This window comes from Prionailurus viverrinus, chromosome A1 (assembly GCF_022837055.1).
Source record: "Prionailurus viverrinus isolate Anna chromosome A1, UM_Priviv_1.0, whole genome shotgun sequence".
Classification (NCBI taxonomy): Eukaryota; Metazoa; Chordata; class Mammalia; order Carnivora; family Felidae; genus Prionailurus; species Prionailurus viverrinus.
Window position 1 is genome coordinate 158,219,590 of NC_062561.1, and position 25,918 is coordinate 158,245,507.

At 35.4% G+C, this 25,918-nt stretch overlaps 2 protein-coding genes and 1 pseudogene across 4 annotated transcripts in view; 2 read left to right on the forward strand and 1 right to left on the reverse strand.

Moving 5' to 3' along the window:
- Positions 1-15,006, reverse strand: part of SKIC3 (SKI3 subunit of superkiller complex) — a 108,367-nt gene extending 93,361 nt beyond the window's left edge. For both annotated transcript variants that reach the window (XR_007151985.1, XM_047857702.1), the window contains exon 1: positions 14,903-15,006. The gene's annotated coding sequence lies outside the window, so the exon portion shown is untranslated. The remainder of the gene's footprint in view (positions 1-14,902) is intronic.
- ARSK (arylsulfatase family member K) overlaps positions 1-25,918 on the forward strand; it is a 45,924-nt gene that overhangs the window by 5,565 nt on the left and 14,441 nt on the right. For both annotated transcript variants that reach the window (XM_047857704.1, XM_047857705.1), the window contains exons 2-5: positions 407-536; positions 6,342-6,501; positions 22,426-22,708; positions 25,389-25,560. In XM_047857704.1, coding sequence (XP_047713660.1) covers positions 407-536; positions 6,342-6,501; positions 22,426-22,708; positions 25,389-25,560 — 745 coding nt within the window. The remainder of the gene's footprint in view (positions 1-406; positions 537-6,341; positions 6,502-22,425; positions 22,709-25,388; positions 25,561-25,918) is intronic.
- LOC125147664 (uncharacterized) lies at positions 3,235-3,377 on the forward strand (annotated as a pseudogene).

The window sequence follows — 25,918 nt, forward strand, 5'->3', positions numbered from 1 at the left end:
AATTCTTAATATTATGATACTAGTAACACTATGCTTGGTTTATCTTTTTTTTTTTAATTTTTTTTTAACGTTTATTTATTTTTGAGACAGAGAGAGACAGAGCATGAGCAGGGGAGGGGCAGAGAGAGAGGGAGACACAGAATCTGAAACAGGCTCCAGGCTCTGAGCAGTCAGCACAGAGCCCGACGCGGGGCTCGAACTCACGGACGTGAGATCATGACCTGAGCCGAAGTCAGATATTTAACCGACCAAGCCACCCAGGCGCCCCTGCTTGGTTTATCTTTTGAGGATCCTTAGGATCATATTGAAGTCCTTTGCTTACTTTTGAACTTTATGGTTAAAATTAAAGGAAATAATTTTATTCTTTTCTAACACAATCAGTATTAATTAAATTTCTTTATTCCAGGATGGAAGGCTGACATTTTATCCAGAAAGTCAGGTAGTGAAACTTCCTTTTATCAACTTCATGAAAGCACATGGCACCTCCTTTCTGAATGCTTACACAAACTCTCCAATCTGTTGCCCATCACGTGCAGGTATGAATACGCTCAAGATTAATGGAAGTGGCCACACACATAAAAATGTTCTCACAATTTAAAAGATTATGCCCAAAAGTAGTATAGTAAGTTATATTTTTCATCTAATTAAAAAAAAATTTTAATTTAACTGATGTGTATTTTAAGGTATGTATTGAGGTTATTGGAATTTCTAATTTATTTTTCAGGAGGAGTAATTTTTATTATCCAAAGTGGTGTTGAGTTCATGTGTTACTGTTTCATTTCCTTATGATTGGTGACTAAGAATCTCTGGACTATCCAAGCAAGTGAGGAAATACTCCTATTTCCTAGAAAAGTTGTATCTTTAAGAAAATTTTCAGTAAGAATAGAGGGGGTTGGGAGGGACTTCAGAGCATACACAAAGTAGTTAGAATTTTCATACATCAGGTTTCTCTGAATTTTTCCATATTATTTCAGATTACAGACTGTTTCTCTTTAGTCTCAATTCACTTCTATCCCAAATATATTTGTTCACTTTTATTATCGTAATTTAACAAATAAGCATAGTTTTAATGGCAAAATGTCAGCAGTATTAATCCATGAATAATGGAGAAGCAGGGGAAAATGCCTTTTTTTTTTTGTCTATTCTCTGATAGAGTTGTTTTCCTTCCCACCTTTCTAATGTTTAGTTGTTTGCTTTGGGGTACACAAAACACATGCAACTGTTTGCATCTGTCAGGACATTCCTGACATGATCTTCTCTGTGATTTGAGTCCCAAGTCCCTTCACGTTCACTGCCAGCACAATCACCTATGTAATTACCAGTGATTAAAAGTAACCCAGATTAAAGGAAACCCAGTACTCTAAATGATATTTCAGTGAAGGCCCAGGTATATTAAAACAGTTTTGTATTTTTTTTTTTTCTCTATTGAGCAAGTGGAATGAGCAATGGACTAGAGTGAGGTGTTGTCCTAGATTTTAATCTTCAGTGGGCCAAGAAAGTCACTTAGTTTCCTTATCTACAAAAGGTTGTGTATGCTGTGTACCTCACAGGGTTGTTCCCAGCATCAAATAATGAATAAAATGGCAATTAATGAACTCCAAAGGTTTCAGAAATGTTAGCTGATGCTTTTCCTAAAAGAACTATATTTTGAAGAGTTTGAACACAGAGAAGGAACAATAGTAATACAAACTAATGTTTGTTGCATTCTTACCCTGTGCCTGCCAATATTCTAAGTGCCTTACATGTCTTAATTTATACAATAATAACATTTCCATGAAGTAGATATTGTTACTACCTCCTTTTTGCATATGAAAACAAAAGTACTAAAAGGTTAAGTAACTTGTCAAAGGTCACTCAGTCATTGGCATTATTGAGATTCAAACCCAGGTAACCCTCATCCCACTTCTCAAAAAGAAAGCATTGTGTAGGATGAGAACAGAAAGCTTATTTAACCCTACCGTGTGTACACAAAAATGGAAAGAGAAAAGGATTTTCCCCCAGTTTTGAGATAATTGACATATAACATTGTATTAATTAAGGTGTATACAATATAACAACTTCATATATGTATATATTGTGAAATGATTATCATAATAAGTGTCATTAATATTCATCACCTCCTATAATTAAAAAGTTTTCTTTTGATGAGATCTTTTAACACCAATTCTCTTAGCAACTTTTAAATATCCAGTATTGTTAGCTGTAGTTGCCATGCTATACATTATATCCCCAGAACTTACTTATTACTGTGAATTTGTACATGTTTACCACTTTCATGCATTTTCCCATCCCCACCCCTACTTTTGACCATCATAGTCTTTTATGTTTCTATTTGTTCCATCTTTTTAGATTCCACATATATGTAAGATCATACACTACTTGTTTTTCTCTGTATGACTTCTTTCACTTAACACAATGAACTAAAGTTCCATCTATGTTGTTGAAAAAGACAGTGTTTCCTTTTTTCATGACTAATATTTCTCTCTGTATATATGTAATATATATATATATACATATATATATATATACACATATATATATAAGGTAGATATAGATATAGATACATGGCATTTATGCATTCATCTATCAATGGACACTTAGGTTGCTTCCATGTCTTGACTATTATGAATAGTGCTCCAATGAACATAGGGGTACAGACATCTTTTTGAGATAATGATTTTCTCCTTTGGGTATATACCTAGAAGTGGGGACTGCAGGGCTGTATGGTACTTCTAGTTCTAATGTTCTTGAGGAACCTCCATACTGTTTTCCACAGTGGCCTCATCAATTTACATTTCCAACAACATTGCACAGGGTTCTCTTGTCTCCACATCTTCACCATGACTTGTTATCTCTTGTTATTTTTGGCAGTCATTCTAACAGGGGTGAGGTAATACCTCATTGTGGTCTTGATTTGCATTTCCCTGATGATTACTGATACTGAGCCTATTTTCATGTAGCTGGTTGACCATTTCTAGGTCTTTGTAAAACTATTCATTTCCTCTGCCCATTTTTTAATCTATTTTTTTTTTTTTTGCTATTCAGTTATATGAGTTCTTTTTATATTTTGGATATTAATTATCAGATCTATGATTTGCAAATATTTTCTCCCATTCCACAGATTGCCTTTTCATTTTGTTGATGGTTTCCTTTGCTGTGCAGAAGCTTTCAAGTTTAACATAGTTCCACTTGTTGATATTACCTGTTTTGCCTTTGCTTTTAGTGTGAAATGCAATCGCTTCTCAGCCTTTTGGCTAAGATCAAGTGTAGTGTGAAATGCAAAAAAATTATTGTCAATTCCGATGTCAAGGAACTTGCCCCCTGTTTTCTTCTAGTAGTTTCGTGGTTTCAAGTCTTACTTTCAGTGTTTAATCCATTTTGAGTTTATTTTGTGTATGGCGTAAGACAAGGGTCCAGTTTTCCCATCACAATTTATTGAAGAGACGGTCCTTTGCCTATCATATATTCTTGGCTCCTTTATTTTAAATTAATTGAATTATGTGGGTGGGCTTATTTCTGGGCTCTCTATTCTGTTTCATTGATCTGTGTGTCTGTTTTTATGCCAACATGTTTTTTTCATGGTTATACCTTTGTAATATAGTTTGAAATTGAGAACTGCAATCTTTCCAGCTTTAGTCTTCTTTCTCAAGATTGCTTTGGCTATTTAGTGTCTTATGTGGTTCCATACAAATTTTAGCATTGTTTATTCTACTTCTGGGAAAAATGCCATTGGAATTTTGATAAGGATTGCCTTGAATCTGTAGGTTGCATTGGGTGGTACAGACGTTTTAATAATATCAATTCTTCCTATCTGTGAGCACAGAACATCTTTCCATTTATTTGTGTCTTCAGTTTCTTTCATCAGTATCTTACAATTTTTAGGTTACAGATCTTTTCCTCCTTGGTTAAAGTTTTTCCAGGTAATGTATTCTTTTTGATGCAATTATACGTGGGATTGTTTTAACTTCTCTGATAGTCTATCATTAGTATATAGAAATGTAAGTGATTTTTTGTATATTGATTTTGTATCCTGCAACTTTACTAAATGCATTGAATAGTTACAACAGTTTCTTGGTGGAATCTTTGGGGTTTTCTATAAATACATATACATATACACACACACATATATATATATATATATATACACCATCTGCAAATAGAGACTGTTTTACCTCTTACAATTTGGATGCCTTCTATTTCTTCTTCTTGCCTAATCACTCTATCTAGGACTTCTACTATGTTGAATAAGAATTGTGAGAGTAGGCATCCTTGTCTTGTTTCTGATCTTAGAAGAAAAACTTTCAGCTTTTCACCACTAAATATAATGTTAGCTGTGGACTTGCCATACGTGGATTTTATTATATTGAGCTACGTTCATTCTATACCCAGTTTGTTGAGAGTTTTTATCATGAATGAATATTCAATTTTGTCAGATGCTTTCTCTGCATCTATTGAGATGAGCATATGATTTTTATCCTTCATTTTGTTAATGTGGTATATTATGTTGATTGATTTACAGATGTTGAATCATCTTTGCATCCCTGGAATAAATCCCAGTTGATCATGGCATATGGCCCTTCTAATGTATTGTTGAAATAAGTTTGCTGATATTTTGTAGATGATTTTGCACTATGTTCATCAGGAATATTGGCCTGTCATTTTCTTCTTTTGTGGTGGCCTCTTCTGGTTTTGGTATCAGGGTAATGTTGGCATCATAAAATGAGTGTGGAAGTGTTTCTTCCTCTTCTCTTTTTTAGAAGAGTTTGGAGAAAGGGATTGGTATTAGTTCTTCTATAAATGTTTGGTAGAATTCACCAGTAAAGCTTTCTGGTCCTGGGCTTTTCTTTGTTGGGAGGCATTTGATTACTGATTCTGTCTCCTTATTCATAATTGGTCTGTTAGATTTTCTATATCTTCATGATTCAGTCTTGGTAGGTTGTATACTTATAGGAATATATCACTTCTAGGTCTTCCAATTTATTGGCATATAATTGTCTGTAGTGGCCTTATAATTGTTTATATTTCTGTGTCATCAGTTGTAACTTCTCTTTCATTTCTGATTGTATTCATTTCAGTCGTCTCTTTTCCTGGTAGGTCTAGCTAAATGTTTATCTTTTTGTTTAATCGATCTTTTGTTTATTGACCTAAATGTTTATCTTAATTTTATTGATCTTTTCCATTTCCTTTTTTAGTATCTATTTTATTTATCTTCACTCTAATCTCTGTTATTTCCTTTCTTCTAATGTTGGGCTTAGTTTGTTCTTTTTCTAGTTCCTAAAGATATAAAGTTAGGTTGTTTATTTGAGCTCTTTTTTCTTAATGTAGGTATTTAACTCCTACGAACTTCCCTCTTAGAATGCTTTTTCTGCATGCCATTAGTTTTGATATTTTGTTGCATTTTCATTTGTCTCAAGATATTGTTTAATTTCTCTTTTGATTTCTTCTTTGACCCATTGGTTGTTCAGTAGCATGTGGTTTAATCTTCACATATTTGTGAATTTTCTGATTTTCTTCTTATAAATGACTTCCAGTTTCATACCTTTGTGGTCAGAAAAGATGCTTGACATTTCACCTTCTAAATTTATTGACTTTTTTTGTGGTCTATCATATGATCTGTCCTAGAGAATGTTCCACATGCACTTAATAAGAGTGTATATTCTGTTGCTTTTAGATGGAATGTTCTGTAAATGTCTTTTAAGTCCATCTGGCCTAATGTGTAATTCTTAAGTCCAGTGCTACTTTATTGATTTTCTGCCTGCATGATCCATACATTGTTGAAACTGGTGCATTGAAGTCCCTGCTCTTATTGTATTGCTGCCTATTTCTCCCTGTAGGTCTGTTAATACTTGAAAAAGGATTTATTGGTTACAATCATAGTTGTAGAAATTAAGAACAAAGACATAGTACACTTAAATTTTTCATAGAAAGATAGTACATAGACAAGGATGGGGGAAAATCCATCATGATGTTGGAAAAAGATCTATACTTCAATTGACTAACTTGGAAAATAAATACTTAGTGATTACTTTTATGATTGAAAGAAGACTTTATAGTCCAACAGGCCTTATACATAATTCCAGCTGTATTTGCCTTAAACAACTTAACCTGTAAGCCTTAGACACTCACCTGTAAAATGGAAATAGTAACTCCTTGCAGAATTCTCCACTTGATAATATGAGGTAACAACCAGAGATGTTATGCAAAGCACCTAATACAGGTTATGTCTGACTCCACAGCATGAGCTCTAAAGTAGTAGATTCTTTCTCTTGCTATAATTGTCTTAATAATTAAAACAAATCAATAAGCTTTACACCAGTCCCAATTTCTTTGTTTCCCCCCAGCAATGTGGAGTGGCCTCTTCACTCACTTAACAGAATCATGGAATAACTTTAAGGGCCTAGATCCAAATTATACAACATGGATGGATATCATGCAGAAGCATGGCTACCGAACACAAAAGTTTGGAAAACTGGACTACACTTCAGGACATCACTCCATTAGGTAAAAAAATATATAACAAAATAATCTAATATGCTACCCTCTGCTATAGCACATACATGTACTCTTTTTTGACTTTCGTTTTCTATTTTTCTACAAAGGTGAAAGTAAATCTCTTAATCCCTTGATTGTGTTAATTTGGCTAATATTTCACCTTTCTTTAATCTTCTTAAAATATTAAGTTGCTAATACGCTAGTAATTTTGTTTTTCTTAAACATCAAAGGTCTTTAAAATTGTTTAGTCCAAAATTTATTCTGAGTTTTTGTTATACAATGTCTACTTTCTTATTCACTTTACATTCTTTTTTAAAGACCATAATCTTCTTGGTACTTGCTTTTGTCAGTTATCTCCAATGTCAGCCTATTATAACTTTTTTTTTTCCATTTTATTAAGTCCTCAAAAACCAGGTGGCCAAGCATAGTGGGTAAGAGCAGAGATCTGGAATCAGATTCCATACTTACAAATCTTGGTTTCTCTGTTTACTGCTGACCTCTAGTAGTACAATCTTGGGAACATTATCTAAGCTAACTTAACTTTAATTTCTTTATTGTGAGGATTAAATGGAATGAGATCTGCAGAAAAAAAAAAAAAAAAAGGCTAACACAGCAGATTTGAGATGGCTATCCTTAGAAAGGCCTGCTTCCAAGAATGGCCCTTGGCTTATATCTGGTAACTTGAATTTCAGGAGTATTCCCTCTATTCCCTGATAAAAGTGACTTATTATGTACCTAGAGTGTAAAATGTGATTTGTGCTGAACACCTGCTTTCCCTCTGAGAGTCTGGGATTTTGGTATGTGGTAGGCAGAGGGTGATCGGCCTCAATAACAACTTGGGTACTAATGAGCTTCCCTGATAGACAACACTTCACATGCATTGTCATGTTTGATGCTGGATGAATTAAGTGTGCTCTTTGTGACTCTACTTGGAAACTTGTAAGTGGTTTGCTATGGACTTACCCTAAATACCTTTTCCCTTTGCTGATTTTGCTTTGTGTCCTTTCACTATAATAAATCATAGCCATGTGAACAACTACATGCTGAGTCCTGTGAATCCTCCTAGCGAACTTGGGTATGATCTTAGAGTCTTCCAACACATTGACCCCTGGCATAAATACCTATTAAAGGCTTAGAGCAGTACCTCTTGCCTACCAGGTGCTAATTGAGGATTATGGCAGTGGTAGTAGTGATGATGATAATTCTAATGATTATGGTAAGAACCAGAAAATAAATTAAATAAAATAATAGTGAATGTAGTGAGGTAAATAGTGTTACCCAAAACTTCATGTCCCCCTGGAACTTCAGAATGTGACCTTATTTGGAAATAGATCCTGTTTACAGATGCAATTAATTAACGGTTCAAGATGAAGTCATCTTGAATTTAAAAGTGAGACCTACATCCAATGACTAGTGTTCTCATTAGAAAAGAAAAGGACATAAATACACACAGAAGGCAGTGTGAATGAAGATGGAAGCAGAGACTGGGATGATCACAGCTATAAACCACAGAAGAGGAAAAAAAAGGAATAATTCTTCCCAAGAGCCTTCAGAGGGAGCATGGCCCAGCCAATACCTTGATTTATGATTTTTAGCCACTAGAACCGTGAGAAAATAAGTTTGTTGTTTTAAGCCACACTTTTTGCAGTAATTTGCTACTGCAGCCCTAGGAAACTAATACAATGAGTTTTGGGTAAACAGATACTAAAATAGAATAATCTGAGTATTATTAGTCTTGCTCTTCTGGGTAATGTCAAATTTCTTTCCTTTTCTGTCCTCCAAAATCTGAAAGATACCCATCCTGAAAACCCAGAAGGGACCCTCACATCTCCTCCCCACCTCTGTCTTGTAATCCATCACCAGATGTTGTCAGCTCTACTTCTAAAATAGATCTCCAGCTAATTCACTTACAATCTCTACCAAGCCACTAGCCTCTCCTGCCTAAAATATTGAAGTGGCCCTCTAACGTTTCCCCTATCTCACCCTTTTGTAGGCAGCCAGAGTGATCTTTTTAAAATAAACATCTGATCGAGTGACTTATCCGCTTAAAATCTTTCAGTGTTTTTTTTTTCCCCCCTCTGTAAGTAGGCTAAAATCCCAAATCCACAACATGGTTTGTAAGACCTTACATGATCCAGTCCCTGCATGCCTCCTGTCTCATTTCATACCTCATGCTCTCCTCCTCAGTATGCAGTTGCTCCTTCATTTCTTTCACGTGTCTTCACTAGCTCTGGACCACCGCACAAGTCTGTGCACAAAGCTCTTCCCCCACTCTGTCCAGTAATGCGGCAGAAGAAAAGGGTGGAAGCAGAGGTAAATGTAGTGGAAGGAGCACAGACTTTGAGTCCCACCAGAACTGTTAAACCTCCAACTTCCCTGCCTATCATCCTTGTGATCATGGGAGAGTTACTTGACTTCTCTAAGTGTCAGTGTGCTTCTCTGAAAACTGGAATTAATAATAAACACCTGAGTGCACCCCGCTGACTCGGTTGGTGGAGCATGTGACTCTTGATCTCATGGTCATGAGTTTGAGCCCCATGTTGGGTATAGAGATTACTAACAAACTTTTTTAAATCTTAAAAAAATAATAATAATACCTACCTCATTGGAAGATTAGGGTTTTAAATGAGTTAATATAAGAGATCATGTAAAAAGATTAAATAAGGCGGGGGGGGGGGGGGTACCTGGGTGGCTCCATCAGTTAAGCATCCAACTTTGGTCATAATCTCACTGTTCATGAGTTCTAGCCCCCGCATCTGGCTCTGCACTGAGAACTTGAAGCCTGGAGCCTGCTTCGGATTCTCTGTCTCTCTCTCTCTTCCCCACCCCCTCTGTGTACACACATGCACATGCTCTCTGTCTCAAAAATAAATAAATAAAACATTAAAAAAATTTTAAAAAGATGCAATGAGGTAATATGAAGTATTTAACAATGCCTGGCACAGAATAAGTGTTTAATCAAGAGGAAAATTATTATAAAAATGGCTTAACTAGAATTATAGTTTAATATTTACATAATGCCTTCTTTTTTCTAAAGTGTGTTGCACTGCTAATTATTTGGTGCAGTTTCACAAATTTCTTTTTAAAATTCTTCTACTTTCTAGAAAGTAAGCTTAATCCAAAGTAAAATGTAACTATTCTTATTATCCTATCCTATCCTATTGTCCTCTTGTTTTCTCAGTTTCCTCAGCCAATCCCATAATAAAAAGAATCTAAGATTGAATGCCTCATACTCCCTGTAACTATCATTCTGTATGTGACACAGTTAAAATATGATTTTAATTTTACTCCTCAGTGGGATAATAAAGACCCTGTTTCTCTTTTTCATTGCTTTATTCCCACTGCCAATATGGTGCCAGTGCATTGTAGGCACAGAATTAATTGTTGAAATGAATGAGATAGAAAGTTACATTGATCTATCTATAGCTTATTATTTGATAAACATTGATGTTTTGTTTAAATTATGGTTTAAAATCAGTAAAAGGAAAAGAGCCACTTCACCATTGATATTTAGGACATCAAAGATGGTTTCCAGTAAAATAATTGCTTGTAGCTAATTTTCATATCTCACCAGAGCTTAGAAAATTGAAATAACCTCTCAGGATTATTTGTGTTAGTGCTGTATGTACCCACACAGTCATTTCGCTGACAGATAGGTCAAGGTAGCTGTTAATAGTGTATCTGCAAAAGTTATATGAATTATGCTACATTATCTTTTATATTTTCCATTCCATTTTAAAAATTGGTCTCAGAAAAAAAAGTCTCTCAATGTCAAATTTAATAGGGGTATTTACTATTGTGATAGACTGACTCTCAAAGTCAAAACTTGTTTTTATAACTCTGCTGCCTTTCCCACTGAAATTGGCCATTTTTTAACCTACTTGTATTTTCAGGCAGCATTACAAATTTCTTTAGTTTATTACTACAATATCCCATCTTTCTTTTTTAGGCATCAAGTAATACTTTCTTCTTGTATCAGTTTAGGAACACTAGTCCAGCTATGTGTCCCTTCTGTACATAATATACTACACCATCCTGGGATCTTTAAAGGCTTCACACTTGTATCTTCCAGACAACTGTTAAACAAGTAGTGGTGGTAGTACTCATTAAGATTCTACTTACTAATTATAAGACTTTATGCAAGTTATGTATCTCCTTAACACCCCTCACATTGTATGTATTATACCTATAATATGATTAAGTTCAAATATGCTGTATCTTATTAGCAACTGAACCGAAACATTTGTATTTAATTCATAGGGTGTTTTGGTAATTTTTACTATCAGGTAAAACTGTTTGCCAGTATATTCTCAATATCAAACACAGTGATTCTCAACCAAGGGCAGTTTTGACACCCCACTTTCCAAACAGAAATCAGGGTAGGGGCAGAGAGAGAGAATCCCATGCCCTGTCAGTGCAGAGCCCAGCATGGGGCTCGATCCCACAAACCATGAGATCATGATGTGAGTGAAACCGAGAGACAGATGCTTAACTAACTGAGCCACCCAGGAACCCCAGACTCTATTTTTAAATGATGGGAGTAGAGTAGTGATCAAAACACAAAAATCTCTAAACTCGTGGAACTTACATTCTAAAGGCATCACAAGACAATTTAAATAAGCTGCTGTTTTCTCTTTCCCAGCTAAAAGTTTAAAAGTTTAAAACCTAAAATCAAATCCTCTATTATCTTACTACTACTGAAATTTATCTACATTCTCAATTCATGTAACGTCATGTTTTTCTGAAGCCAAGTCAGAATAGGCAATTTTCACTCCTCTGAAACAAATGAAAAATAAAGTCCTACTTCCAAAATGAGAGACTTGCTTTGCAAAATTCTTAAGCTTGAACCTCTTGGCAGACAGCAAAGTGAAGCAAATCATGAGCTGATGACATCACCCTTCCTGTCCCCAGTTAGGCTTTCAGATCAGAAGCACAGACTTTCTCAACAGAATCAGAGCGACTAAGAAGGAAGAGATAGAACTCAGAATAGCAACTGTAGAGCCCTCTCTCAGCCCCTTTCAATTCTGTAGCCTAGTGGTAAGCATGTGTATATCTCATTCACATCCACTATTATTTTATAATCTAAGATCACATATATCTTTACATTGGTTTTCTCCATATCAAAGAAGTGTTTTATTCTTATAACGGAGAAAGGGATCTATTCCTTTGGTCATCTTAGAAGCCTTTGTAGAACCCACACTACTACTACCACCATCTTATTATCTTTAATGAAATTTACTATCTAGAACACCTTGCATTATTCTGGATGCATTCCCAGATTAATTTATGATAATGGAAGAGTCTTCTTTTTTTTTTTTTAATTTTTTTTTTCAACGTTTATTTATTTTTGGGACAGAGAGAGACAGAGCATGAACGGGGGAGGGGCAGAGAGAGAGGGAGACACAGAATCGGAAACAGGCTCCAGGCTCTAAGCCATCAGCCCAGAGCCCAACGCGGGGCTCGAACTCACGGACCGCAAGATCGTGACCTGGCTGAAGTCGGACGCTTAACCGAGTGCGCCACCCAGGCGCCCCAATGGAAGAGTCTTCTGATGACTAACCGAGCTGAGGCAGCCCCTAGAGCTATCTTCAGAATGCTATCTACCATAATTCCTAGATCAGTTTCTTGAAACACTAGTGATACCTCTGAGCCTACAACTTCATTACTGTGCTTGGATTTTTTCCTATTTAATTACTAAATTTTAATGCACTATGTATTTAGCTGCCTGTAATGAAGTTTATATCTCCTACTTTGGCCAGCGTTAGCCATTTGTGGAAATTTATCTCAATCTATTTGAGAAGAGCCTAAAGCTCTCTAATAATGTGGAGATTTAACTTTTCAGTTTAACATTAGCATTAGCCAGATATGACCTAGCTGGAGAGACTCAAAATAAGGAGGTTAAAAAAAAAAAAAAAAAAAAAAAAAAAAAAGCCTAGATAACTAAAGTACAGGCAAAATATGTTGTCTTCTGTTTAAAAGAGGAAGTGATCACATTCAAATTTTTTTTCAGGGGATGGGAATAAAGGCTGTAAAGTACTGTATTTAATTTATCTCTGAAATTGCAATTTATCTTACTATTGACTACAAAATTCTGTTTAGTTTAATTGGCAATACTTTTAATAGTGTATATGTGTATATAGACACACGCATACACACATAAACAGTATAGTTTTAATAGCATTTTAAATTTAATAAACTCATAGAAGTAGAACATTACTAGACTAAAATGGACAGGAGGGAGAAACTTCTGAACAAAGCCATCCAAGTAGGAAGGTAAAAACCTTTTGGAGAACTTTGGATAAACCAGAATTCTTGCAGGGAAGCAATGAAAGGTAAGGCTTTCATATGTGAGAAAGGCTTCAGAAACAGGTTCAGGCAGCTCACAGAAAATAGCCTGCATGTTTCATCATCTGGTAAGCTAAATTTGAGAATCTCCATAAAGGTGTGGTTCTGTAAATAACAACAACAACACAACAACAACAACTATTTTGGAATGGTTCTGTTTTTTTTCTTTTCATTCTTGAACAGATTTTTTGCTTGCTGATCAAGTCCCATGATTATTTTACATGAATTTTTTTGGAGTTCATGTAATTTCTTTTTTATTATTATTATTATTTTTTTAATGTTTATTTATTTTTGAGAGAGAGACAGAGCACAAGCAGGGGAGGGGCAGAAAGACAGGGAGACACTCTATCCGAAGCAGGCTCCAGGCTCTGAGCTGTCAGCACAGAGCCCGATTCAGGGCTCAAACTCATGAACCATGAGGTCATGACCTGAACCGAAGTCAGATGCTCAACTGACTGAACCATCCAGGTGCCTCTCATGTAATTTCTTGATTGATCTAATTTGTCATCTGTTCCAAGTTTCCTTGTGTTCCTTTAAGTATTTCCATCCTTCCAGTTGTCTTTTATATTGTCTACACTCTGTTGTAGTTAGCCATGAAAAATAGAGAATTTATTGACTATTTAGTATTATTAGTATAAAATGTGTTTATAATAAAAACTGTAATTATGAAATTATTTAGAATATAAAGTACAGTATTATGTTAACATTATTAGATCAGTATTTCATGTTACATATAATAAATATTAATAAAAATAATATTATTTAGTGGCAAAAAAAATCTATAATTTTCATCTTATTTACAAATAGCTCTATGAATAAAAGATTAAAGAGCACTAGATACTTTGATTTCACCAAAAAAGTAAAATGGTTGGAATTAATAAAAGTAATCAATGAAAAAACATGCATATATTCAGCATTTAAATAACATATATTAAAAAGGAATGTTCCAACCTAAATTTGCCAGAGTTTATTCATTACACTAAAACAGACTGTTTTTTGAGTGTTTGTATATGTGAGGAAGATACATGACAGCCTTATAATAGTCCTTTAAGAGATGGTATGTGTATTTCTTACCAGTTTGAGAAAAGAACATTTAATGGAAAGGAATATGGATTTCTTTTTCTTTTACAGAATATGTTAGGCTGATACCAAAATTTGCAAGGGGATTATTCACAATTGTAATGTTTTCATTAAGGAGACTTATCTGAGATACATCTAGCTGTTTAAATCCCATCAGAAACAATAATTGTATGTGTGTGTGTGAGAGAGAGAGAAAGAGATCTCCATAGAACTCTTGAAGTCTGAGAGTTAATTATCTTAGGTAGCTGCAGGTTAGTCTAACCTCTCCAAATTCATCTTGAAGGAAAACAGTCATGTAATCAATTGTAGTGTGTCATATTTTTTCACATGTGATTGCTATGTTAATTAATCCCGTGCTACCTGCAGACGGACTGTATCCAGTGCTGCAGCATAATTTGGCATATTGGCACAGAAAACCTGCACAGCAATGGCACACATGTACATTTCTGCAAAAATTTGTTGGTATTGTGTTAGGGTTTTCTTTTTCTATGCATACTGGAGGATAGTTTATTGTTAAAAAGAATTAACCAAACTGCTAATTGGATAGTGCATTTAGCCGTCACCTTGTTTCTGGAACTGAACCAAGGTAGTCCATTGATGGGCTACTGAAGATACTATTTTGATTATCCTGTCTAAAAACTGAGAAGTTTTTGCATAAAAGAATTCTTAGACTGGTATGTAGAACAACACATCTCAAATTTTAATATGCATATAAATCACCTGGGCATCATGTTAAATATCCTTTTTGATTCATTGAGTCTGGGAGGGACGTGAAATTCTGCATCTGTATCAAGCTCCCAGGTGATGCTGATGCTGTTGGTCCATAGACCACTTTGGAGTAGTGAGGATATAAAGAACTGGACCTCAGGTAGAGGATGGACAAGTTATAACATATTGTGAATGCCTTTATCAGAAACATGATAATTTTGTGTCCCTTTGTCCACTCATGTGAGATTGAATGTGAAAAAAGCAAATAACATCTTACTGTTATGGCAGTAGTTTTGACCTCGTGGACCCCCCCGACAGCCCTTCAGGGTCTCTGGGATCTGCTAGGTCTCTGCAGGGTCTCTGGGATCAGCTGTAAATACCCTGTGGAAGAGATCCAGAACCATCTTGTTAAAACTGCACACCCCAACCACTACTTTTAAGAGCAAGAGACATAGCTGACTTTCCTAACAAAGAGAAACAGACAGAGAGTTAGGCAAAATGAGGAGACAGAGAAATATGTACCAAATGAAAGAACAGGACAAAAATCACAGCAAGAGAAACAAGAAACCTAAGTGAAACAGAGCTAAGTATTACACCTGATGGAGAATTTAAGGTAATGATCATAAAGATACTCACTGGACTTGAGAAAAGAGAAGAGGACGTGAGACCATTAAAAAATTCAAAATGATAAAAAAATAACAAATCATGGGGCACCTGGGTGGCTCAGTCACTTGAGCATCCAGCTTCGGCTTATGTCATCATCTCACGGTTTATGAGTTCAAGCCCTGTGTCAAGTTTGCTGCTGTCAATGCAGAGCTACTTTGGATCTTCTGTCTCCCTCTCTGCCCCTCCCTGACTCATGTGCACATGTGCACTTACATGCTCTCTATCTCAAAAATAAACATAAAAAAAAAAAGAATCAGAAATAAAGAACAAAATAATTCCAATTAAAAATACACTAGATGGGGACTCCTGGGTGGGTGTCGGTTGGGTGTCCCACTTTGGCTCAGGTCATGATCTAGCGGTTTGAGCCCCATGTTGAGCTCTGTGCTGACAGCTCAGAGCCTGGAGTCTGCTTCAGATTCTCTCTCTCTCTCTCTCTCTCTCTCTCTGCACCTCCCTGCTCATGCTCTCTCTCTCTCAAAAATAAATAAAAATTAAAAAAAAATTAAAATACACTAGAGGGGGCACCTGGGTGGCTCAGTCGGTTAAGTGTCTGACTTTGGCTCAAGTCATGATCTCGTGGTTTGTGAGATCAAGCCCCATGCCAGGCTCTGCACTGACAGCACAGAGCCTGCTTGGGATTCTCTCTCTCTCTCTCTCTCTCTCTCTCTCTCTCTCTCTCTCTCTCTCCTTCTCCCCTTCTTTTGCACACACACTCTCTCAAAATAAATAAGTTAACTTAAAAAAATTTTAATACACTAGATGGAATAAATAGCAGGCTAGAAGAAGCAGAAGAACAAGTCAGCAACCTGGAGGATAGAGTAATGGAAAGTAATCAAGCTGAGCAGATGACAGAAAAAAAAACTTATGCAAAATTAGAATAGACTTCGGGAACTCAGTGGCTCACTCAAGCATAATAATATTTGCATTATAGGGACCCAGAAAAGAATAGAGGAAAGGGGGAAGAAAATCTATTTGAAGAAATAATAGATGAAACTTCCCAGGAAGTAAATTCAGATCCAGGAGGCCCAGACATTCCCCCCCAAAAATCAACACCAAGACATACACTAATTAAAATGGCAAAAAGCAGTGATAAAGAAGTAATTTTAAAAGTAGCAAAAGAAAACAGTTACATCCAAGGGAAAACCCATAAGGCTCTTAGTGGATTTTTCCACAGAAACTTTGCAGAAGGGAGTGGCATGATACATTTAAAGTGCTGAAAGGAAAAAGATCTGCAGCCAAGAATCCTCTATTCAGCAAGCTATCATTCAGAATCGATGGAGACATAAAGAGTTTCCCAGACAAAAATTGAAGGAGTTCATTAGAGCACCTGGCTGACACTGTCAGTTAAGTGCCGACTCCTGATTTTGATTCAGGTCATGATCTCAGGGCCATGGGATGGAGCCCCACATTGGGATCCTCACTGAGCATGAAGCCTCCTTAAGATTCTTTCTCTCTCCATCTCTCTCTTCCTTCTCTCTCTTTCTTCTCTCAAATTAAAAAATTAAAGGAGTTCATGACTAACCTAGCCCTACAAGAAATATTAAAGAGGACTCTGAGTGGAGAGACCATGAATAGGAATATGAAAAGTGAGAAACACAGAGGTAGTAAAAATAAGTTTATATGAAAAAATCAGCCAAGGGACTCACAAAAGGAAATAAAGTATGACATCGTATACCTAAAATGTGGGAAGGAGAGGAGTAAAGAATGGGTTCAAACTTGAGCAACCATCAACTTAAGATAGACTGCTCTATGCAGAAGATGTTACATACAGACCTAATAGAAACCACCAACAAAATGTAATAGAAATGTAAAAAATAAAGAGAAAGGAATCCAAATATATCACTAAAGAAAAGCCAACTTATGGTGACAAAAGAAAGCAAGGAAGAAAAGAACAGAGAAGATCCACAAACACAACACAAATAACAAAATGGCAATAAATAAAATAAATACAAAATAAATATATACATATCTAACAATAATTACTTTGAATGTAAATGGACTAAATTCTCCAATCAAAAGACACAGGGTGGTGGACCATCTAAATGCTGCTTACAAGAGACACACTTCATACCTAAAGACACTTGCAGCCTGAAAGTGAGGAGATGCAAAAACATTTATCATGCAAACAGGTGTCAAAAGAAAACCAGGGTTTCAATACTTAGACAAAATTGACTTAAAACCAAGAATGTAACAAGAGACAAAGGACACTATATAATCATCACAGAGACAATCCAAAAAGAAGATATAATTGTAAATATTTATGCACCCAACATGAAAGCACCCAAATACATAAAACAGTTAATAATAAGTACAAATGAACTAATCAATAATACAATAATAGTAGGGGACTTTAACACTCCACTTATATCAATGGACACATCATCTAAACAGATAATCAAAAAGGAAACAGTGGCTTTGAATGACAAACCAGATGGATTTAATAGATACATTAATAGATATGGATATATTCAGAACATTCCATCCCAAAAGAGCAGAATACACATTCTTTTCAAGTGTACATGGAACATTCTCCAGAATAGATCACATATTAGGTCACAAAATAAGTCTTGACAATTTCAAAAAGACTGAAGTCATACCACATATCTTTTCTTATCACAACACAATGAAATTAGAAATCAACTATAAGAGGGTTGCCTGGGTGGCTTAGTCGGTAAAGCATCTGACTTTGGTTCAGGTCACAAGATTCAGGTCAGCAGATTTTTTCCTTCCTGCAGTTTGTGGGTTCAAGCCCTGTATTGGGCTCTGTTTTGATAGCCTGGAGCCTGCTTCGGATTCTGTATCTCCCTGTCTCTCTTCCCCTCCCCCGCTCACTCTCTCTCAAAAATAAACAAACATTAAAAATAATTTTTTAAAAACACCAGAAAAAATCTGGAAAGAACACAAATACATGGAGGTTAAATAACATGCTACTAAACAATGAATGGGTCAACTAAGAAATCAAAGGGAAAATAAAAATACATGGAGACAAGTGGAAATGAAAACACAAGAGTCCAAAATTTTTGTGATGCGGAAAAAATGGTTCTAAGAGAGAATTTTATAGCACTACAGGCCCACAAAAAGAAGCAAGAAAAATTTCAAATAAACAACTTGACCTTACACTTAAAGGAGATAGTAAAAGAAAAAGAAACAAAACCCAAAAGCAGCAGAAGGAAGGAACTAATAAAGATTAGAACAGAAATAAATGATATAGACACTGAAAAACAATAGAATAGATCAATGAAACCAGGAGCTGACCCTTTGATAACATCAACAAAATTGACAAACCTCTAGCCACACTCATCAAAAAAGAAAAGAGAGAGAGAAGGAGAGGACTCAAATAAACAAAATCAGAAACAAAAGATGAGAATTAACAACCAACATCACAGAAATACGAAGGACAATCAGAGATATATTTTGAAAAATTACATCCAAAAAACTGGGCAACCTAGAAGAAATGGATAAATTTCTAGAAACATACACTAAAACTGAAACCAGAGGAAATAGAAAATTTGAACAAACCAATTACCAGCAATGAAATTGAATCAAACAAAACAAAACAAAACAAAACAAAACAAAACAAAAACAAAAACCTCCCAATGAACAAAAGTCTAGGACCAGACATCTTCATAGGTGAATTCTACTGAACATTTAAAGAGTTAATACCGATTCTCAAACTTTTTCCAACAATAAGAAGTGGAAGTAAAATTTCCAAATTAATTCTATGAGGCCAGCATTACCCTGATAACCAAAACCATAGAAAGACACAACAACAACAACAAACTACAGGCCAATATCTCTGATTAATATAGATGTAAAAATCCTCAACAAAAAAAATTAGCAAACCAAATCCAACAATACATTTTAAAAAATAATTCACCACAATCAACTGAGATTTATTCAAGGATGGTTCAATATTTGCAAATCAGTCAACATGATACATCACACCAATAGGAGAAAGGACAAAAACCACGTGATCATTTTTAGTAGATGCAAAAAAAAGCACATAACAAAGTATGTCATCCATTCATTATTTTAAAAACCTTCAACAAAGTAGATTTAAAGGGAACACACTTCAACATAATAAATGCCTTATGTGAAAAACCCACAGCAAACATCATACTTAATGGTGAAAAACTAAGAGTTTTTCCTTTATGGTCAGGAACAAGACAGGGATATCCACTCTCACCACTGTTACTTAACTTAGTACTGGAAGTTCTAGCCCCAGCAGCCAGAAAAAAGAAAGGAATAAAAGGCATCCAAATTGGTAAAGAAGAAGAAAAATTTTCACTATTTGCAGATGACATGGTACTATATATAGAAAACTCCAAAGACTCCACCAAAAAACTACTAGAACTGATAAATGAATTCAGTAAGGTTGCAGGGTACAAAATCACTGTACAGAAATCCATTGCATTTCTATACACTAATAGTGAAGCAGGAAAAAGAGAAATTAAGAAAACAATCCCATTTACAGTTGCACCAAAAATAATAAAATTCCTAGGAATAAATGTAACTGAAGAGGTGAAAGACCTATATTCTGAAAACTATAAAGCACTGATGAAAGAAATTGAAGGTGACAATGGTGAAAGAAATGGGATGACATTCCATGCTCATGGATTGGAACCACAGATATTATTAAAATATCTATACTACCCAAAGCAGTATACAGATTTAATACAATCCCTATCAAAATACCAACAGCATTTTTCACAGAGCTAGAACTATCAAAAAATTTGTATGGAACCACAAAAGACCCTGAATAGCCAAAGCAATCTTGGAAAAGAAAAACAAAACTGGAGGTATCATAATTGCAGACTTAGGTTACGTTACAAAGCTGTAGTAATCAAAATAATATGGTACTGGCACAAAAATAGACACATAGATCAACAGAATAGAAAGCCCAGAAATAGACCCACAATTTTTGATAAAGGATGCAAGAATATGCAATAAGAAAAAGGCAGTCTCTTTGACAAATGGTGCTGGGGAAAATGGACAGCTACATGCACAAGAATAATACTGGACCAATTTGTTACATCATACACAAAAATAAACCCAAAATGGATCAAAGATCTAAATGTGAGACCTGAAACCATAAAAATCCTAGAAGACGGCACAGGCAATAATATCTCTGACATTGGCCATAAGAACATCTTTCTAGATATGTCTCCTGAGACAAGAGAAACAAAAGCAAAAATAAACTATTGGTACTGCATCAAAATAAACAGCTTCTCACAGCAAAAGAACAACCAACAAAAACAACCTACTCAATGGGAGAAGATATTTGCAAATGACATATCCAAAATCTGTGGGTTAGTATCCATTTCTAGTATCCATTTCTCCAAAGAAGACATCCAGATGGCCAAACAGACGCATGAAAAGATGCTCATCATCACTCATCATCAGGGAAACGCAAATCAAAACCATAATGAGATATCACCTTACACCTGTCAGAATGGCTGAAATCAAAACACAAGAAACAAGTGTTGGTGAGGATGTGGAGAAATAGGAAACCTGGTGCACTGTTGATAGGAATGCAAACTGGTGTAGCCTCTGTGGAAGACAGTGTAGAGGTTCAAAAAGTTAAAAATGGAACCACCATATGATTTAGTAATCACACTACTGAGTATTTACCCAAAAACCAAAAAGCTAATTCAAAGGGAAACATGTACTCCTATGTTTATTGAAGCTTTGCAATAGTGAAATTATGGAAACAACCTAAGTGTCCATTGATAGATGAATGGATAAAAAGGAAGTGGTATATATATACAATGGAATATTATTCAGCCACAGAAAGGAATGAAATCTTGCCATTTGCAACAACATGGATGGAGCTAGAGAGTATAATGCTAAGCAAGATAAGTCCATCAGAAAAAGACAAATAGCCTATGATTTCACCCATATGTGGAATTTAAGAAACAAATCAACAAAGGGAAAAAAAAAGAGAGAGAGAGAGAGAGAAAGAAACAAAAAAGCAGACTGTTAACTATAGAGAACAAGCACACAGTTACCATACGGGAGGTGGGTAGGGAGATGGGTGAAATGGGTGAAGGGGATTAAAGAGTACACTGATCTTGATGAGCACTGAGTTATATATGGAAATGTTGAATCACTATATTATACACCTGAAACAAAACTGTATGTTAACTACACTGGAACAAAAATAAAAATAAAATCCTCTCTTCTTCTGACAGAAAAAAAGACAAAATGCTAGAAAATTTAGGAGAGATATTAGGAACTTGAAACATTTTTTTATTTTACTAAATATCTTATATGAAAAAGTAACCCTTCTATAAGTGAATGTTATCCCCTGGAGCTTTGCAATAAGGTTATCCTGGTTAAGGTCAGAGGTGAAACAGCTGGGCTGATGATGGGCTTTGGAGACTTTGGGGCTGGGGTTGAAAATGAGGAGTTACTTCAAATAAAGCAAAAATTGCTTGGGAGCTGATGGAAATGTTCTAAAATTATTGTTTGTGTGCCTGGCTGGCTAGGTCAGTACAGCATGTGACTCTTGATCTAGGGTTGTGAATTCAAGCCCCACACTTGGCATAGAAATTACTTTAAAAAATTGGATTGTTGTGGGGCACCTGGGTGGCTCAGTCGGTTAAGCATCAACTTCAGCTTGGTATTACGGGTTCATAAGTTCAAGCCCTGCATCAGGCTCTGTGCTGACAGCTCAAAGACTGGAGCCTGCTTTGCATTCTGTGTCTCTTTCTGTCTCTCTGCCCGTTCCCCACTCATGCTCTGTCTCTCTCTGCCTCAAAAATAAATAAACACTAAAAAAAAAAAAAAAAAATTTGGATTGTTGTGATGGTTGCATAACTTTGCCAATCTACTAAAAGTCAATTGTACACTTAAAATGAAAAAAAAAAAAAAGAAAAAGTAACCCTTCTAAATAATCTATCTTAGTTTAAAGAACACACGGGTGAATATTTGCGTTTTGTCATTTTTTTTCCTGGTTTTTGTATTTGCAAGCCTCAGTAACCCTCTTAATGAGATCTAGTGTAGTGAGCCTGGTTCTTTACACGACTAGTCTAAAAATTGTTTTCCATATTGATTTCTTATATTTATGTTTAGTCAGTTTTTTTAAAATCTTTTTTAGTACCTTCTAACACACCTGTCTTTTGACCTCCTCAGCAATCGCGTTGAAGCATGGACAAGAGATGTTGCTTTCTTACTCAGACAAGAAGGCAGGCCTATGGTTAATCTTATCCCTAAAAAGACTAAAGTCAGAATAATGGAAGAAGACTGGAAGAATACAGACAGAGCAGTAAATTGGTTAAGAAAGGAAGCAAGTAATTACACTCAACCATTTGTTCTATACTTGGGATTAAATTTACCACATCCATATCCTTCACCATCGTCAGGAGAAAATTTTGGATCTTCAACATTTCACACATCTCTTTACTGGCTTAAAAAGGTAAGTACACTATTGTGTGCTCAAAAGTACAAGTTAACATTAGAAGCTGTATGTTATTGGTACTTGCCCAGGGTTTTTTTTATTATCACTTTTAAAGAAAAATTTAAAAATTGTTTACCTTAGTAAATCAAACTTGACCAATAATTGGTTCACAAAAACCAAAGGGACAATTTTACAGAAATAAATAAGTATTAAAACTCAGGAAACTACTTCTGAGTTGAACACATTTGCATATAATTTATCTATAAAAAGAGAAACTAGGGGCATCTGGATGGCTCAGTAGGTTAAGCATCTGACTTCTGCTCAGGTCAAGATCTTGCGGTGCATGAGTTTGAGCCCCAGTCAGGCCCTGTGCTGACAGCTGGGAGCCTGGAGCTTGCTTCAGATTCTGTGTCTCCCTCTTTCTCTCTGCCCCTCCCCCACTCACGCTCTGTCTCTGTCTCTGTCTCTGTCTCTCTCAAAAATAAAAATAAACATTAAAAAGAGAGAGAGAGAGAGAAACTAAAAGATACTCTCTTAAGAGTGCAGGCAGTCCTCACCTGCCACAGGTCAGGGTGGTAAAAGTGACCATGCAAGCTGAAACTGTACAAAGAGATCTCAATAATCAACTGAGAAAATGACTATTTTTCTAGGACTCCTAAATACATTTGTCAAAACATTAAACCTCTCTTCTTCTGGGTTATAAACATATAGGGAAATGAAAAAAAAATAGTAACACTAATGTTTAATGCACTAATGTTTAATAACTAAAAACACTAGAAACTGAGAATTAAAGTATTTTGTGTCTTTGTGAAAAAAAAAACAAATCAGGAGTTTGAACAGTGCTTGCCTGCTCGTTGTATAACAAGACATGGAGCAAGCAGCTCTACGTCTTGGCAGATTGTCATATTCCTTTCTAAACATGGATCACCTTCCAACATTTTACCTTTGCACTTTCAATGTCATGATAAATTTCTGAGAGCTCCCTTAAGGTACAGATTTTTGCTAGTGTCACTTTCCCTAGGACACGCTCATCCTTTTTTGCAACGGCCTTCCTCCTTTATATCCACCAGTGTGTCTTCGCCAAGCTCCTCTGGCTGCACAGCTAGAATGTATCAAATGGCAGCAGTGTCAGCATTCTCAGATTGGTTACTTTTTCTATAACTCTAATTAATGTTTGATTCAAATTTCACGTCTAGTGTTACCACTTTTTCATTTTTTTTTTTTTTTTACTCTACATTTATCTTTTTTGGTAAGTCCCCTCTTTTGATTATCCATTTTTGCAAAACGTCACGTGGATTTATCGCTGGGAGGCAAGGAGGCAGCACAAGGATACACTTTGCTGAGGGTACATAACTGAAGAAAAGATATGCAGTGACCAATCACTGACAGACGCTTTTAAAAATGACCTGATTAGTCACTGATTTGATACACATCTGTAATTTACATAGTGATTTGTAGACTAAAGAGCTAGCAGTATTTGTGAAATTTTGCGCTTTATGCAGTATAATTACAGTTAATGTGCTTTGGTAACTAAAATTTGAACTGTGTGTTGAGGGACTGGTATTCCTTAAACTGTGGTAACTGAAATCCATACACATCTGGACCATGCAAATGAGGACTACCTGTGTTATGAAACGTGTCAAGTTAAATTTAAGTTCGTACCTAATCAGGGGGTACCTGGGTGGCTTAGTCAGTTAAGAGTCCGACTCTTGATTTTGGCGTAGGTCATGATCCCAGGCTCATAAGATCGAGCCTCATGTCAGGCTTTGCACTGAGCACGGAGCCTGCTTAAGAGTCTGTCTGTCCCTCTGCCCCTCCTGGCTCTCACTCTCTAAAATTAAAAAACAAAAACAAAATCTCTAATCAAAAATGCTAGGGGCACCTGGCTGGCTCAGTCAGTAGAGCATGTGACTCTTGATCTTGTTATTGTAAGTTCAAGTCCCACATTGGGTGTAGAGATTATTTAAAACTAAAATCTTAAAAAAAAAAAAAAAAAAAAAAAAAAAAAGGAATGTTTAGTGAACCCTGTTTCAAAGGAAACAATGTAAAATTTTTAGATACTTTATGTCTTCTGAAAAACTTGTATCTAGCTCTATCTTGAAAATTTTGTCTAGAATTAGTACTAGCCTAATGAACTGAATCAAATAACTTTTAAGTAAATTGCAAGTAGAAATTTGAGATTTTTTAGTTACATGACTAAAAAAAGAAATGTATGACTTAGGTCTATCTTTTCACCAAAACTGTAAGCATTTATATGTATTGAAAAGTTGTATTTGTTTTTAGCAAACATTTGGCTGTCTCACTCGATATTTGCATTTTTCTAGTGAACTGCTGGGAAAATGATCTAGATTCTCAGGTTGCTGATTCTGGAATTTTGAGTTGATCACACACTATGTTAAAAAGCTTGAATACTTTTTCTGGACTAGAATAATGCCTAATATAGCTCATGTTTATTATTGTCATGTATAATTATAAAATAATTTTTATAACTGTCTCACTATATATGCAAGTATCAGTATACACCTTTTGTTGTTACTATGAATATTAACACTTTGTTCCTAATTATGTATTTGATTTACTTTTACATAAGTCATAATTATTCTCTTCTACTATCCTAAGTAATTAAGTCAGTCTAGTTCACCATACATACTTGTTGGAGGAGAAGAATATTACTACCTTGTTTTTCTCTCCTTTTTAGGTATCTTATGATGCCATCAAAATCCCCAAGTGGTTACCTCTGTCTGAAATGCACCCTGTAGATTATTACTCTTCTTATACAAAAAACTGCACTGGAAAGTTTACAGAAAAAGAAATTAAGAATATTAGGGCCTTTTATTATGCTATGTGTGCCGAGACAGATGCCATGCTTGGTAGGTGGTATATTTAGTAAGCAATTAAATGAAGAAAATGTATAATATTTTTCCAATAAACTGTGATCATGCTGGTTGGTGACTTGTATGAACTTCCTCAGATAGTGTTTTGTAACAGTTGCTTAGATGCTAAAAACTTAAAATTATAAAAATCTTGACACATTAAAAATTGGATAATGTGCATTATTAATTGTGGAATAAAAAGCCTTTTCTATCTTGATTATTCATAAATTAAGAAATGCTCGATTTGTTCATAAAGATAGGAGCATACAAGGCTAGTATCTGCTTGAAACAAAACTTTTTACCTGCTTTAAACAGGAATCAGTGTTTAACCAAACAGAGGGATCCATGTGACAGG